At 32.9% G+C, this 18,350-nt stretch overlaps 1 protein-coding gene across 2 annotated transcripts in view; it reads left to right on the top strand.

Annotated features, from left to right (window-relative positions):
* LOC128188362 (atlastin-1-like) overlaps positions 1-18,350 on the top strand; it is a 48,308-nt gene that overhangs the window by 13,645 nt on the left and 16,313 nt on the right. For both annotated transcript variants that reach the window (XM_052859365.1, XM_052859367.1), the window contains exons 4-9: positions 7,599-7,703; positions 7,832-7,882; positions 8,184-8,246; positions 8,386-8,478; positions 10,703-10,841; positions 17,194-17,321. In XM_052859365.1, coding sequence (XP_052715325.1) covers positions 7,599-7,703; positions 7,832-7,882; positions 8,184-8,246; positions 8,386-8,478; positions 10,703-10,841; positions 17,194-17,321 — 579 coding nt within the window. The remainder of the gene's footprint in view (positions 1-7,598; positions 7,704-7,831; positions 7,883-8,183; positions 8,247-8,385; positions 8,479-10,702; positions 10,842-17,193; positions 17,322-18,350) is intronic.

The following is an 18,350-nucleotide window of genomic DNA, read 5'->3' as shown; positions in this document are numbered from 1 at the left end:
CTCGATTCGCTTTTTGCTGTATATTTATATATACCTCAGGGTTCAAGCGATTCTCTTTTAGAAGCATTACACATTCTCATTATTCTTTCTTTAAAACGTCCTCTCTAGCTTATCAGCTGGTATAAATACACGGCTAAAAACAAAGAAGTCTACAGGGTTTTTGCATTTCAACAGACCCGGATTATAGTGTTGAAAAATTGTGCAAGGTCTTCTGAGTGACTTCCAAATGGAGAAAAGATGTCAACAAAAGATGTATAAATCGTCCAAATGTGCTGCATGAATATTTTGGGATCGACATACTATAGTCCCAATATATAATCGTAAAATCAAATTAGGCAACGTCTAGAGCTCTCTATTCAGATCATATGTATATAACTGCTGGAATAAACAACTGCTTATAGTAATGCAAACGTAAACAAAATTGCATTGCTAAAAATACTAGTTTCACAAATTACTAGTTTCACAAATTACCGGGTATATTTTAATTTTTTCTGTATTTTAATTTTTAATGTCGTCAGTCCTACGTTTTTTTTTTTCTTCCATCTCAATGATACTGTATCGTCTTTATGATAAAAGATCATCTAGAACACCGACAATTCAATTTTGATGTAAGTATATACATGTACATCATCATATTTGAAATATAAACATAGGTAATCACAGATTACAAAGCTCACCGAGACGAGACATCACCCTTATGAGACTTCACCTTTATGAGACCAACTTTATCATATTAAATGAAAATCATACTTTATGATCTTGGATATTCATGGATTCTGTTTTGACACAATATCGTATATCATCTGTTAAAAAATTGTATGATAATCATATGTTCATACATTAATCAATACAATTATATAAAATTAAGTATTGCATCCTATCATATTTACAACATATATCATATAATACAATAACATACCATAATAAACAATGATGAGATATGATATTGTAACGTATGATATGACATTGTTTTGTTATACGTTATTGTATTTGATCACATAATACAATATCATAATATATAAAACAATATAGTATTATATAACAATATCATATTACATAATACATCATAACATTGAAACATATGATATTATATTGTATAATATAGTATGATATTGTATGCCATACTGTATCATTTTTGATACATAATATGATATTGTATCATATGATACAATATAATTTGATACAACATTGTATCATATCAAATGATACAATATTATGTAATAAAGTAAAATATTATATCATACAATATTATGATACATATTGTATCATATGATACAATAATATATTTTACAATATCATACAATACAATTTCATGTGATAATATATCATATAATAAACCAATATCATATTATACAATATCGTATGATACGATATTATATAATATTATAGTATCATATTATACAATTTCATGTGATATAATTCTATATAACAGAAACTAATATCATATTATACAATATCGTATGATACAATATTATAGAATATACAATATTGTATCATAGGATACAATATTATATTTTGCAATATCTTATGTAATAGTATCATGTGATAAAATAACAAATTAATAATACAATATAATATTATACAATATTGTATCATAATATACAATATTATGTATAACGATATCATGATACAATATCATAACATAAAATATCAAAAAATTGATACAATATCATATCGTATCATATAACTTTTTATAATATTACATATGATATTATATTGTATCATATTAAACAATATTGTTTCATACCATACAATACTATATCATAGGAATCATGTTATATCATTTATCAAAAAACACATCTATCTATTGGGCAAGTTTGAGTGAGGTAGGAGATTTCTTTAGCATCCTTGATAATTGAGATCAGGCTCTGCATCTGAAGCAACCTCTGCGTTTCATTTATAATATAGTTAAATCAACTATGCAAGCTATCATCTATAAAACATGTGACCTGTTCCAAGAAAACTAAACCTCATCCAGCATCCGAAACATATGGCTTAGATTCAGCATTCAAGCCTGTCAGGTGCATCAGTATACATAAGACGCATCTCCATGCAAGTTTGGTGAAGTTCAGACTAGTAATAACTAAGATATCATCATCAGAGGGCACTAGCAATTAAAACCTTAACCTGCTCCAGCATCCGCAACCTTTGGCTCAGATTCAACATCCATGCCTGTCAGGTGCATCTGTATCATAAGACACACCATCCATTCAAGTTTGGTGAAGTTAGGACCTTTAATAACTAAGATATATTTTTTAGCATCCTTGATAATGGAGATCAAGCTCTGCATCTGAAGCTTCCTCTGTGATTCATTCATATTACAGTTTAATCAACTATGCAAGTTTGAAAAAGTACTATTATCTATTAAACATGTGACCTATTCCAAAAAACTTAACCATATCCAGCATCTGAAACCTATGGCTCAGACTCAGCATTCAAGCCTGTCAGGTGCATCAGTATCATAAGATGCACCATCCATGGAAGTCTGGTGAAGTTAGGACAAGTAATAACTAAGATATAAACATCAGAGGGCACCTGTTTCAAAAACTTTAACCAGCTCTAAAAACCTTAACCTCCTCCAGCATCCGAAACCTATGGCTCAGATTCAGCATTCAAGCCTGTCTGGTGCATCAGTATCATAAGACGCACCATCCATGGAAGTCTGGTGAAGTTAGAACAAGTAGTAACTAAGATATAATCATCAGAGGGCACCTGCAACAAAAACTTTAACCAGCTCTAAAAACCTTAACCTCCTTCAGCATCTGCAGCTTATAGCTCAGATTCAGCACCCAAGCCTGTCTGGTGCATCAGTATCATAAGACACACCATCCATGCAAGTTTGGTGAAGTATGGACCAGCAGTAACTTAGATATTGCTATCAAAGGGCACCTGCAACAAAAACTTTAACCTGCTCCAAAAACCTTAACCTCCTCCAGCATCCGAAACCTATAGCTCAGATTCAGCACTCAAGCATGTCTGGTGCATCAGTATCATAAGACACACCATCCATGCAAGTTTGGTGAAGTATCATAAGACACACCATCCATGCAAGTTTGGTGAAGTATGGACCAGCAGTAACTTAGATATTGCTATCAAAAGGCACCTGCAACAAAAACTTTAACCTGGTCCAACAACCTTAACCTCCTCCAGCATCTGAAATTTAGGACTCATATTCAGCATCCAAGTCTTTCAAGTCCATAAGTAGGTCCAGATGCATCATCCATGCAAGTTTGGTGAAGATAGGACATGTAATAGCTTAGATACAGGACCTGCAACAAAAACTTTAACCAGGTCCGGACGCCGACGCCGACGCCCAGGGTATAGCATAAGCTCCCCCTGACTTCGTCTCGGTGAGCTAAAAATACTCAAAACACGCATAAAACGCTTTCACTAACTGCGTACGTTACGCTGATATGCCAGCAATACCATATAAGAAAAATAAGTAAAAAGTTATAGCTAATTTGCTCGTTTAATCATGTAAATGTTTCACAATTCATATACATTTGATTTTTCCGTTTCGTACTCAACTAAAGCCGAATGAATACAATGCTATAATTGATAGACATTCATATGAATATTAATAAGATAACAACATGTTGATAATCATTCATTAGATATAAATAAAAGATACAAAGTAAATCGTTTCTGGCCAGGCTATACCCTTTTTTAAACGATAAACATGATGATATTTTCCATTCCGTTCCGTTTTTCGTTCCGCGTTTTAGCAACACCCATCAGTATACTGTACATGTCTGTGTTTTCCGTATGCAGAAAAGGATTAGGCCCCTATAGTTAAGATCAGCTAAAGGAGTTCAATATTGTGTTTTAATTGGATTATCATTATGATGTTGACCAATTTAGGTAAGCATATTACATGTAGTAGCAGTAGCGCAATATAATGAGATGCCAGCATGCATATATAAGTTCTACTTTCACTTTCTAAATGTGATCTCCCTTTGACAGCATACTGTATCATCATCTTTTAATATTTAAATAAGCTTATCATCGTTACCTATCCTATCGCATTTGTAAAGTTTCTGTCATTTTAGTTGCAAAAGTTATTTTTTTCATTTGTCAGACTGCATGATCATGCACTATTGAGTTGACCCCATATTGACCCTGTATAAACAATTTCTTATTAAATTTGTGTATTACAATAACATGTAAGTAGGTGTAGACACTTATAATTTTTATATGAGTTATAATAGGAAGGAAGGAGTATTTCTTTCCTAATGTATTATAATGCATCAAATACAATGTAGGTCATAACCTTATGGGACTGTTCTGACCCCACGAAACAGGAAAATACAAAATATCTTCTAATGTCATTATGCATGCATGATGCATCAAATGGTGTAAAGTACATTAATGACCCCCAGGTGTTGTCTTTAACCCCCCAACCCCCATAATAATGTATTTTATCTTATTCATATGTTATACAGTAGTGTTTGATCCAGGTGGGTAATTCCTAGCCTAATGATATGTCACTGCTTTGTTTAGGAGACTTTACAATTGCCCCAAATAGGCGAATACACATGGAAGTGATGCATATAACATTTTGTTTATAAATCTTAAAAATTGAATTAAGCAATTTCCAAAATATTAATCACAAGAGAAAAAAGCAATCAAGAAATGATTTAAAATTTGCTACTGTTCACATGTAAGAATGTATTAAGAAGACTGAATCTTTTTAACCAGATTAGATTGGGGGGGGGGGTGAATGTGGATATAAACATTTATAATTTGAATAATTTATTGTTATTAATTTTAACTTGTCAATGAATACTACTTATTGATCCCAAGGTAGAAATATGACCTCTGATCATATCTCAATAGATCATTTGTCAATTATGCAAGGTGTAATATAATTTTTTTAAGAATAACATTTTTTACCAGTTTATGTAAGTTTTTAGACACCCAAATTATATTTTGATTTTAATAGATCATTCGACAAGGGAGGGGGGGGGGGAGAACAGTTTATATTTGAGTTTGTTTGAGAGTGGGGGTTCCAAGTCATATATTATTTGACAATTTTTTAATGTAATTTAAAATAAGACTAAGCCATACTACAGTCATGAACATGAATAGTATAGAACAAAACACAAACTAATACATATACATGTATATATACATAGGAAGTATTACAAAACAGATGATTGATCTATATCTGTGTTCTTAAATTGAATCATATATCATGTACATATTATATTATTGTTTCTTTGTTCAAGGCATTTAAGATGGTATGTAGGTCATGATCCCAAGTGCTCTTCCTGAAATTATTAAATATCATAAAAACCATCCCCACCTTAATCCAAAGATATTATTCCTCCTTAGGTCATGCAGGTGCATCAGATCATTATGGCATGTAATTCATGACCCTAAGGGGTCATCCTGACCCCCTTAGAATCAGAAATTGTCAATTATCTTTAAATTATTGATGTTTGATGATCCTATCTCTATTTAATCTTTATTATTAAGTCTCCCGAATGAAATTTGAAGACTTATTGTTTTTGTACGGTTCTTAATACATGTATTATTATTCTTCATCTTCTTTTTCTTCTTTCCTGCTCTGAACTTGTTTCTTAGAGATGGCTGAACAGAATTGTACAAAACTCTAGGATATGATAGGCCTGCATATCTAGTTGTGCACCCTGGTTTGATTTTTCTCATTTTGGGTTAGACAACCACTTTTCGGGGGAGGGGGGTGTCAAAAGGGTGTGGGGTCTAACATTGAACCTTGTAGGCAGAATCGTAGACTCTATTGTAAATGGTAACTTGAAAACGGACAAAGATAATAATATAGGGTTTTCATAATCATATATTGGCTGTTACTGGCAATATATAGGGTTTATTAGATCTGACCCCTGGGGTCATCCCCACCCCCCAAGAATTTGAAATTACTATATATCTCAGAAACTGTTATAATCATGACCCCTAAACCATATATATTCATGTTTCTGATGTCAAGGGGCATCAAATGTTATGTAGGTCATGGGCCCTGTGGGTGGTCCTGACCCCCTCAAACAGCAAGTCCCTTAATATCTTCAAAACAGTTGAAATCCCCACCCTTAAACCATATATATTCTTGTTCCTTGTGTCAAGGGGCATCAAACGGTATGTAGGTCATGGGCCCTGGGGGTGGTCATGACCCCCCTTGAACAGGAAGTGCACGAATATCTCGAAAACGGTTGAGATCCCCACCCCTTAACCATATATATTCTTGATCCTTAAAGGGCATCAAAAGGTATGTACCGGTAGGTAATGGGCCTCAGGGTTAAATTTAATTTTTCAAAACCGTAATGCACATCTATGGAACAGTTCCTATCATATCCCAAGATATGATGTGTCTATCCATTAAATCATAAAAGGATTTCTAGGATCTATGTTTGATAAATTGATAAACGTCAATTTTCTGCTACTTTTTGACTCCCTGGATGAAATTTAAATTTTTAAAACCTTACTGCACATCTATTTAACAGTCCCTATCATATCCCAAGATATGATTGTCTATCCATTAAATCATAAGAGGAGCTCTTGGATCAATGTTTTGTTTTTTAGTAATAAACGTCAATTTTCTGCTACTATTTGACTCCCTGGATGAAATTTAAATTTTTAAAACCTTATTGCACATCTATAGGACAGCCCCAATTATATCCCAAGAGATGACGTAGCTACTCCAAAAGTTGTAAGAGGAGTTCTGGGAACCATATTTTTTTTGGCCAAAAAACGTCATTTTTTGTTGCCCACTGATCCCCTTAATAAAAAAAAAAATTCTGGAACCTGATCACGCATCAATATGACACCCCCGATCATATTCTAGAAGATCACTTGGCTACTGCCAAAAAAAAATGACGTTTTTGAAACCAGTTTTTTTGTAAAAAAAAAACGTCATTTTTCAGCCATTTAATGACCCCCAGGACAAAATTGAAAATTCCGAAGCCTTATTGCGCATCTATAGGATACCCTAAAACATATTCCAAAAGATGATTTGTCTACTGTTGAAAATGTAGGAGGAGTTCGAGGAAGAAGGTTTTTTGTGAAAAAACGTCATTTTTTACCAATTATTTGACCCCCAGGACTAACAGAGAATTTTTGAAACCTTTTTACAAAACAACATGATACCCCAAATCAAACTCCAAGAGTTCAGTTTGCTGGTTTATAAGATGTAAGAGCAGTTTGAGAAAGTAAAACGTGACAGACGGACGAACGGACAGACAGACAGACGGACGGACGGACGGACGGAACAGGGTAACAACAATATACCCGAACTTTCTTTAGAAAGTGCGGGTATAATAAAAGGAATTTCAAATTTGAAAATATGTGGTCAGTTTCATTTATTAAAACGTTGTTTCAACGTTGAAAAGTGGTTGATGTCTTCAATGTTTAGAGTATGTTGGGTCTTCAACTTGGAATCAACGTTGATATATGGTTTGGGTTTCAACGTTGAAACCTCAACGTTGAATCAACGTTGAATAATGGTTGATCAACGTTGCAACTTGATTTCAACCTTTCCTCAACGTTGAAACAACGTTGCGTGCCCACTGGGAGTATTGTTTTTTAGATGATTGTACATTTCTCTTATTTTTGTTATCTGCTAGTTTGCTGTATTACTTATGGATACGCAAGGAATTTTTGACAGGGAATCCACAATGAATGACTCTGCCAGAATTTTTGCCCTCAGTAGTTTGATAAGCACTGTACAGGTACAATGTATACTAAACTTACTTACTGTAATTGTATTTATTTATATGAGGGGTTTTGATATTGATACAATGCAGATGGTTAACTGTTAATTGTACTCTCAATATAATTTAATGAACCAAATCTTTAGATCTACAATATCATGCAACAACTCCAGGAAGATGACTTGAAGAATTTAAAGGTAAATTTTCTTGGATTTGTTACGTTTAAATTTACTCTCTTAGTACCAGTATTCTTATTTCTGTGTCTTTTTTGCACCATGTTTTTCTTTGGTTTATTGATGTAAATATTCTTAGAAGTGCATCATTAGCACATGTAATTTACACAGTCATCCAGATTTGAAATTCAATGATTAATATGATTCAATAAAAAAATGTCTTCTTCCGCTTCAAAATACCGAGCAGGGCTCTTCAAAGAACATTAATGTTTATTAGTGAATTGAATTATTTTCAGTTGATATTTTTTATAAAACTATTATCTAGTTTTTCACTGAATTTGGCAAGCTTGTCACTGAAACTTATTCAGAAGGTGATGTCAACACACCGGTAAGAAATTAATAGTAACTATACAGTTTACATTTCTAAATACGCCAAGAATGAAATTCATATAATTTGATTTAATTAAACACCAATTTACACATATAATTATGATAGTTTATGAATCTATATCATATTTCTGTTAAAGAAACTTGTATTTTTGATACGAGACTGGGGATTTCCGTATGAATATCCCTATGGAGAAGATGGTGGAAAAAATTATGTTACAAAGGTACTTAAGGTAGGTAATCTGAATGAGTACAAATTACGATATCTTACTTTTTTCTGATGTTATACCCTACGCTGTGGAATCATTTTCATTTGTGGGGTCAATGTTGTTGGCAGCCAAAATTTTTCTTGTTCATGGTGACGTAATTTCGTCGGTAGCAAATTCCGGATAATTTCAAAAAGTATTAAAGAAATGCTTGTATATATACTGTACATTCGTGGGGGTGTAAATTTGTGGGCAAGGGTTATCGATAAAAGCCACGAGCATTGGTCCCCCATGAACAATGATGATTCACATTATTAGATACATGTTTTTTGGAGGTATATTTGATAATCTTAATTGTGTCATCATGCATCAATATCTTTTGATCTATATTTGATAAAAGTTTAATATTCCCACATCAAAAATCCAAACTATTATTTTTTAATCCCACTTAGCCAACATGGTGATTTTTATGTGTGTATTATGAAAAGTAGGTAAAGCGTCGGCATTTGCGAATATTTATTCTCACCAAACGAGCTAGAGAAAACAAAAACATACGACCATCATTTTCATACCTGAACAGAGTTTAAATAAAATAGAGCATCAATATTATCATCCCTTTCAGGGCCTCTCAACTCAATACATTGGTTGTGTCTCTGTCTTTTTCCTTTGTCTAGGAATGCTAACATATGCTGAAAATACTCCTGCAAACAACTTTTTGTCATCAAATGTGGCATTACTTAATCAGGTGTCATAATGAATATTTCATACTGGAGCATTTCAGTCTAGTTCAGAATGTAAAAAATCATATCTTGAAATTATATTTAATGACACTGTATGAATTAAACTGCATAATTTGCAGAAAGTTTTTAACTAATTAATGCAGCTTGATGACAAAACCCAAACCATTCTTTCTTTAATAGCATTCATTTAATGGTACATGTATTGATAGAAACACCAAAAATATAATCATGATCGATGAATAAGAATTAATTCATTAAGTTTTTACAGAATCTAGTCATATCCAAAATACCTCTTCGTAAGTCAGTCAGTCTGTCCATAAGTCCTGTTTTGGTATTTTTTATCAGTGCAAATCTTCTTAATAGATTGCTTTAGAGTTTTACATGTAAAAGCTAGTTTTAACATGAAGGTATTTAGAACATATTGTTTAGAAGTGCTTTTCATCAGAAATTAAATATTCCAAGTCTATAAATGTTATGGAAATTTTTGGTCAGAATTAAAACATCACTTATCTTATGTATTTAGAATATGTAATGGATAAATAACGAGATGGTGTTGAATAGTTTAGAGAAAACATTCTCTCCGAGGGCCGAAGGCCCGAGGAGGGGATGTTTTCTCTAAACTATTCAACACTATCGAGTTATTTATCTTACTTAAAAAATTTCCCCCATTTGAGCCTCTAAGAAGCATTGACCCATTCATATATCCAACTGTGATGTCACACAAAAGTAAAATTCCAGCAATACCATACACAATAGGCTAACCAAACACACCTTTTAATCATGGACGAGTGAACAGGTGCGCATGTTATAGAAAACCATACCGCTGTACTGAGCAGACATAGATTTAGAAGATGAATTTTTTTAACGCAAAGTACACATTTGAACAATGTATATAGAGATCCACAATTCCTGGAAAGACATGGATACCGTTTGAATTTATGATATTTTAAACTTGCAAGGAGAAAGGAAAAATCAGAATTTTGACGTCAATTAACAGACGGTGATTTATCTAAAAAAAATTTGATAGGAGTCTTATGAAGTCATAGTGCGACAATATTTCCTATATTGTTAAACTAGAAGGAGTGATATGGTTCAAGCTTCAAAGAGGAAGTCTAAAAGTTTATGAAAGTGATTTATATGAGATCCCGAATCTATCAAAATTAAGAAAAGGAGATATTTCTGCAAAAAATTTATTCGTGGCTTATCGGATATGCATTTATGGATGACAAAATTCTGTTTTATAAATTTGGATTTATATTGGAAATACACGTTTCAACATTTTTTTCAGTTTTCTTTGTTTAATGCCCTGTTGGATATTTGAATATCCAACTGATTGACGGTTGGATATTAAAAATATCCAACTCCTATCAGTTGGATATTTATATATCCAACACCTGCTGGTTGAATAGTGAAAATAAACGTTGACTAAATACAATAGGTGACGTCATAGAAGTTTTTTAACTCTTGTTAAGAATGCTCATTTTAAAGATATATTTTGATAAATAATTAAGGAAACAACAGAGCAACCAAAAGAACTAAAAGATATTCGCAGAGCCATTAAAAAATGCTTTCCAGATGTGTGTGGGTTTCTCCTACCACACCCCGGCAAAGCTGTTGTGACGAAAAAAATGTTTGATGGACAAGTAAAAGGTACGTAAGTTCTGTGCTATTGCCATGTCTGTAGAAAAAAAATAAGATATTATCATCAGATAAATCTACTGAAAACAACATTTCAGTTGAAAAATTCTCTCCCTGTATACAGAGAATAATACATACCTTTTTCCATATTACACCCAGGACAATATACATGTAGCCCAAGAAACCAATATCGCCCAGAGGGCCAAATTAAGGCCCAAGGGCTGATATTGGTCAAGGGCTGATACAGTGTGTAATATGGAAAATGGTATGTATAATTACTGAATGACTGGTAATTATTTTTCGCAATTTCTTTATTATCGCAAATTATTGAGTACGCATAAATTATACATGTATTCTGTATTATTTTCTATAAGAAACTTTTTAAATTTGCAAAAACGACTGAGGCAAAAAAAAAATGCTATACACATATTTCCCCATTTTCGCAAATTTTGTGACGCATTAAAAAAACACGGATATACATATTAATAGTAATAACATATCTAAGATATAGTTATGCCTTAATTATACCCCCGCTCTGTAGGAGAGGGGGTATACAGTTTTACCCTTGGGTGTCTGTCTGTCTGTCCGTCCGTCCGTCCGTCCGTCCGTCCGTCCGTCTGTCTGTCTGTCCGTCCGTAACAAAAATTTCTGTCGCATTTATCTCAGCAACTATTTATTGCAGATGCTTGAAATTTTTACTAGGTGTAAGTTAAGGCATGCCATATCGTGGGATATATTTTTATACCCCCGCTCCGAAGGAGAGGGGGTATACTGTTTTACCCTTGTGTGTCTGTCTGTCTGTCTGTCCATCCGTAACAAAAATTTCTGTCGCATTTATCTCAGCAACTACTTATCGCAGATGCTTGAAATTTTAACACAGCGTTTGTTAAGGCATGCCATATCGTGGGATATATTTTTGTACCAATCGGACGTCAACTTCCTGTTAAATGACGACGTTGCTTATTTTTTAACCAAAATTTTCAAACAAATTTTCGTCAAAAATTTCTCAGCAACTGTTTATCGCAGATGCTTGAAATTTTTACACAGTATTTGTATAGGCATGCCATATCGTTGGAAATATTTTTGTACCAATCGGACGTCAACTTCCTGTTAAATGACGACTTTGCTTATTTTTTAAATAAAATTTTCAAACAAATTTTTGTCAAAGATTTCTCAGCAACTGTTTATCGCAGATGCTTGAAATTTTTACACAGTATTTGTATAGGCATGCTATATCGTGGGATGTATTTTTGTACCAATCAGACGTCAACTTCCTGTTAAATGACGACTTTGTTTATTTTCAGCAAAAATTTTCAAACAAATTTTCGTCAAAGAATTCTCAGCAACTATTTATCGCAGATGCTTAAAATTTTAACACACTATTTGTTTAGGCATGCCATATTGTGGGATATATTTCTGTACCAATCGGACGTCAACTTCCTGTTAAATGACGACTTTGTTTATTTTTTGCCAAAATTTTCAAACAAATTTTCGTCAAAGATTTCTCAGCAGCTATTTATTGCAGATGCTTGAAATTTTTACACAGTGTTTGTTAAGGCATGCCATATTGTTGGATATATTTTTGTACCAATCGGACATCATCTTCCTGTTAAATGAGTACTTTGTTTATTTTAGCCAAAATTTTCAAACAAATTTTCCTCAAAGATTTCTCAGCAGCTATTTATCGCAGATGCTTGAAATTTTAACACACTATTTGTCTAGGCATGCCATATTGTGGGATATATTTCTGTACCAATCGGATGCCAGCTTTCTGTTAAATGTCGACTTTGCTTATTTTGCATATTCACATCAGAGCGGGGGTATCACTAGTGAGCATTGGCTCACAGATTTCTTGTTGTACCAATCTGACATCAACTTCTTGTTAAATGACGACTTTGCTTATTTTTTAACCAAAATTTTCAAACAAATGTTCGTCAAAGATTTCTCGGCAACTATTTATCGCAGATGCTTGAAATTTTTACACAATATTTGTATAGGCATGTCATATCGTGGGATATATTTTTGTATCAATCAGACTTCAACTTCCTGTTAAATGATGACTGTTTATTTTTAGCCAAAATTTTCAAACAAATTTTGGTCAAAGAATTCTCAGCAACTGTTTATCGCAGATGCTTGAAATTTTTACCCAGTATTTGTATTGGCATGCAATATCGTGGGATATATTTTTGTACCAATCAGACGTCAACTTCCTCTTAAATGACGACTTTGTTTATTTTTAGCCAAAATTTTCAAACAAATTTTTGTCAAAGAATTCTCAGCAACTTTTTATCGCAGATGCTTGAAATTTTTACACGGTATTTGTATAGGCTTGCTATATTGTGGGATGTATTTTTGTACCAATCAGACGTCAACTTCCTGTTTAATGAGTACTTTATTTTTAGCCAAAATTTTCAAACAAATTTTTGTCAAAGAATTCTCAGCAACTATTAACCCAGATGCTTGAAATTTTAACACACTATTTGTTTTGGCATGCCATATTGTGGGATATATTTTTGTATCAATCGGACGACAACTTCCTGTTAAATAATGACTTTGTTTATTTTTAGCCAAAATTTTCAAACAAATTTTCCTCAAAGATTTCTCAGCAGCTATTTATCGCAGATGATTGAAATTTTTACGCAGTGTTTGTGAAGGCACGCCATATCATGGGATATATTTTTGTATCAATCGGACGACAACTTCCTGTTAAATGGGTACTTTGTTTATTTTAGCCAAAATTTTCAAACAAATTTTCCTCAAAGATTTCTCAGCAGCTATTTATTGCAGATGCTTCAAATTTTAACACACTATTTGTTTAGGCATGTCATATTGTGGGATATATTTTTGTATCAATCGGACGTCAACTTCCTATTAAATGAGTACTTTGTTTATTTTAGCCAAAATTTTCAAAAAAATTTTCCTCAAAGATTTCTCAGCAGCTATTTATCGCAGATGCTTTAAATTTTAACACACTATTTGTTTAGGCATGCCATATTGTGGGATATATTTCTGTACCAATCGGATGCCAGCTTTCTGTTAAATGTTGACTTTGCTTATTTTGCATATTCACATCAGAGCGGGGGTATCAGTGAGCATTGGCTCACAGATATCTTGTTCAATGAAGACGTAATAACGCATTACATGTACTGAAGTCAGACATTGTTTTGTGATGTATGAATCATTGTCTAAAAGGATCTATTGCGAATAACAATTGAATTTACCTATTTGGAGATGGACTTCCCAGGAAAAAAATCACTTTTGAAAATCAGGTTTTTTTTGTTATTTTAATTTCTATCGTACATCGTCATATTTCTAAATTTTTTGAATTTGCATTCTAAACCTATCATATTGCTCTTGCAATTTTAAAATTAATCTTCAAAGTTGGCTAAAACAGCATTTTCTCAGTAAAATAGTTTTTTGGCCTACTGATATCCTTCACGACCGGCCTGCCCCTAAAAAAATCTTTGATATTTCAATAAGTATTGTTCAAAGGAATAAATTAAGATAGAATTTTATCAGTAACACCAATTTATTTTTTATGCAGAATTGTGCATTTTATATATTAAACTTCAATCTTCTTCCTTAAATGCACATTTGCTCTTTGAATTAAAGATATTGATGGAAAAAGTATATACTTAAGCACTTCAATACATGTAAAAGCAATCAACTGGAACTAAACCCTAGTGTAAGCTTGTTTTGTTTGAAAACAAGAACCATTCACTCTGTGTTACTTGAGGCAGGTACCACGTAAATTAAATCATACCGAGCAAAAACTGTCGCATTTGCCTTTAAAGAACATCTTTATGAAATGGTGCAATTGAGGGAAAGTACTGCAAAGTAGATGCAGTTCATTCTTTGCAAAGAACATGTGCATTGGTGACATTTTAAGCCAAAAATGCAAGAGCAAGGTTTATAGATTAGAAAAAAATGTTGGTGGGTCAGTTAGATTTTTCCATCTCCTTGCCATGCTGGCATTAGGTTTGTCCGCTTATACAAAGGATGCAGCTTTTAATATGGAAAAGAATTCAGTTGAATGTACAGTGAATGATGATAGTGTTCAAGTGCCTTGTAAAAATCTGTCTGTGTCAAAAACATCACTCTTCCTGTTATTTCTGTGGGAAAAACTAAGGCAACTTGCATTATTTGTAGCAAAGAGTCAAGAGGGTTTGCGACTTTTGAAATCCCGTCACGAGAGACTTTCGATATGTCATGGGTTATATATAAACACATTTAAAGAACATGTATCATAGAATGTAAACTGAATCAAAATTTTATAAAACTTTTCATAACTCATACTGCATAGACAATGACTGTGAAACTTTTTTTTCAATCACTATACATTATGATTTATGATTCTATAACTAGAATCTGAGAGTATGGCCTAAAATCAAGACAGAAATTGATATGTTTTTTTGAATTTAGATAGAAACCAATACTGGTCCTATTCAGTTGTTATTTGCATAGATCCTTTTTACCTAATTCCCAAGTGGAAAAAATTAGAGGTGTTCCGAGAGGGTTCGATACGCATCTGTATCTGCATGAATTATTCAGCCCTGCAGAATCACCCCACGAGACTAATACGATATTTTAAAAGTTAGCTGTATTGTATTTGCAAAAGCCCTGTATTTATTACTAATTATATAATATATGATAATAATTCTTTAAAATTTTAAAAGTTTCATTGTTGTTTCCAATAGGATTAACACAAGTTAAAAAAAAATAAAATTAACTATTATGCAAGCTGTGTTTCAAGTCGCCTCAAAAGATATATTTCTCGCTATTGTCACAGATCAATTTTCATTTAGAATAAAATGGGTGATCGTATAAATACAAAATCTACATATCATGAAAATCATGCTTCTGACGCAAGGTATATAATATATAGATTATTACGTGGCCCTTTTTTATATTGCATCCTATAATAACCCGAGGTTGCTGTATATCATATACCTAGTAGTGTATCAGCCCTGATACACGTGTTTTGGACTACGTGAGACAGCAACCAAAAGCTAGGGCTGTATTGCCCTCGGTGCTGATATTTCTCTGCCTCAGCCCGTCGTCAAGGGGGTGTATTGCCCTCAAATTTAAAATCGCTAATCCCAAATATCTCTGCTTTAAATAAAGACTAGTTTGTGAAATAACAATAGAATAACAAATAAATAATATTAAGCATCTCCTTTCACGTCTGAATATTTTTTTTTTATTGCTTAAAATTGAAAAATAATAATTCAATAATAGCGCCAAAGAGTGATATGTATCCAAGTAAGGTAAGGTAACCTGACAACGGTTGTGTATTTAGAACAATAGCATGCTTTATTTAATATCACTTAACATTTTAAAAATTATGGAGGGTATAGAGAAGGATGGAACAAGACTTAATCTTAGAAAACCAGAGTTTAGATTTTAAAAATTAAGTGGTAAATATGAACTTAAAGTATTGGATGCGCTTATGAACGTTCTCAAACAACTTGCTATAACGGTATAGATTTTTATGAATGGAATTTGACAGGAAACTTACGAAATCCAAGTGAAAGAATTTGACTCATTAAGAAGTTGTGTAGGATGGATTAGTTTCTCTCTCGATAATTTTGAATTCTAGAAGATAGTGCTTCATCTGATTCTCAGACGATAGACTCCCCTCTACTGTATTTCAAACAACGATGGTTTGTCAACAAAGTCCAACAACTGTTACAGTTCTTACCATATAAAAAGAAAAAAAAGGAACAAGTTTTGTAAATTCGAAAAAAATCTATAGCTTCTTCATGATAAATTATATTCCTTATTTGGAATTTGAATTTGAATAACAGTCTTTTATTTTAGATGTATGATATAAACAACATCTCACTGTTGTTTTGATCTCGGCTCTGGTATCAACCCTAGGTATGGGCTTGGGCCGATACCAACCGCTCGGGCTGATACCGGGGCCGAGATCAAAACAACAGTGTGATATATTCTATATATATCAGCCCAAGAGCCGTTTGGCTCGAGGGCTTATATACAGTGACTGAGGGCTAATAGGGGAAACGATATAAAAAAAGGCCTGATGATGTAGTGATTTCTTATATCTTATAGAAAATATCACAGAAACAAGATCAAAGAAAAAAAATCATGTGATGAATGATTATATTGTTAACATATCGCTCGATGTCTAATTGTTATGAACTTTTCTGTAAATTCAGTTTATATCGCATAGGGCTGACAGGAGAATATTTTCAATAAGTATACATTATATTGTATTATTTGTATACATGTAAGGAAAGATCAGATGTTGCAATGTTTGAAATAATTATAACTAAAGGATTATATGAATATTTTATAAAAGTATATTATTGGGATTCTTTTGTTTTAAATACGTACCCTATAGAAATGGATGATGACTTTGTGGAATATGTGGAGCTGTTGGTTCAGTATATATTCTCAAGAAATATGCTTGTGACAAAAAAAATGAACGGCCGGGAGTTGAAAGGAGAAGACTTGATGATGTATATGAAGGTACGTTGTTTCTTATACTTTCAGCTGAAACTGGTTTGTCTTCATCTTCGCTTGCCTAGGGTTTTCGGTCCACTCCACTTTCCGTAAACCTTTTGCAGATCTCAATTAGGAAAGTTGAACTCTGTGACCCGTTTTATGATTGGCTGCAGCTGCCAATAGCTGATCCAATCTCGGTGTTCAAACGGGCGCTTGTAAATAAACTTTAAAAGAAACACAAGTGTGATCTTTGGACTAAAACATTCGGTGCTTTTAACAAGCTGAGGCACAAGTGCTCGTGTACAGTTACCTCCCCAACGAAGGTCTATCCAGATCACTTTAATATTTATATATATATATATATATATATATATATATATATATATATATATATATATATATCTCTTCATCATCATGGGGTTTAACAGAGATTTATTAACTTGTCAATGCTCACGTGCACAGTGCAAAATTCGTGTCCGGTTCATTTCTTTCTTATGGAGAAGCATTAAATGTTCTTACTTCACACAAAGATTGCTTATGACCTAAGGGTGTGACATGACTTTGACCCAAGGTCATTTGGGAAAGGTCAAGGTTACTGGCAGAAAAGTGCAAAATTCATGTCCGGTCCATATCTTTCTTATGGACAAATATTGGAAGTTCCTAATTCACATAAAGATTGCTTATAACCTGAGGGTGTGTCATTACCTTGACCTAAGGTCAATATAGGAAGTATAAGGTCATTGTTTTAAAATTCTTAATTCCGGTCTGTGTCATGTCTTGTAGTAATGGAAATAATTAAAAGCTAAAATTTGACGCAAAGCTTCCTTGTCTCAGGCCACATAAAATTATTTTTTAGATTCTCATTCCTTTTGGTTTTTTTTTAAATGTGTGGGGGAAAAAAATTCGGAAAAAAATCGGGCTCAGTATACCAATAATTCAAAATGGTTATGGCTGCGTGACATGTGGAGTTTTGTTTGATTCAAGTCATGTTTGTTAAGGATGCAAATGTCCTCATGCATTAACAGTTTACTTCGAAAAACTGGAATTTAAAGA

This window comes from Crassostrea angulata, chromosome 6 (genome assembly GCF_025612915.1).
Source record: "Crassostrea angulata isolate pt1a10 chromosome 6, ASM2561291v2, whole genome shotgun sequence".
NCBI lineage: Eukaryota > Metazoa > Mollusca > Bivalvia > Ostreida > Ostreidae > Magallana > Magallana angulata.
Note: the sequence above shows the minus strand (reverse complement) of the source record. Positions and strands in the feature narration are given on the sequence as shown.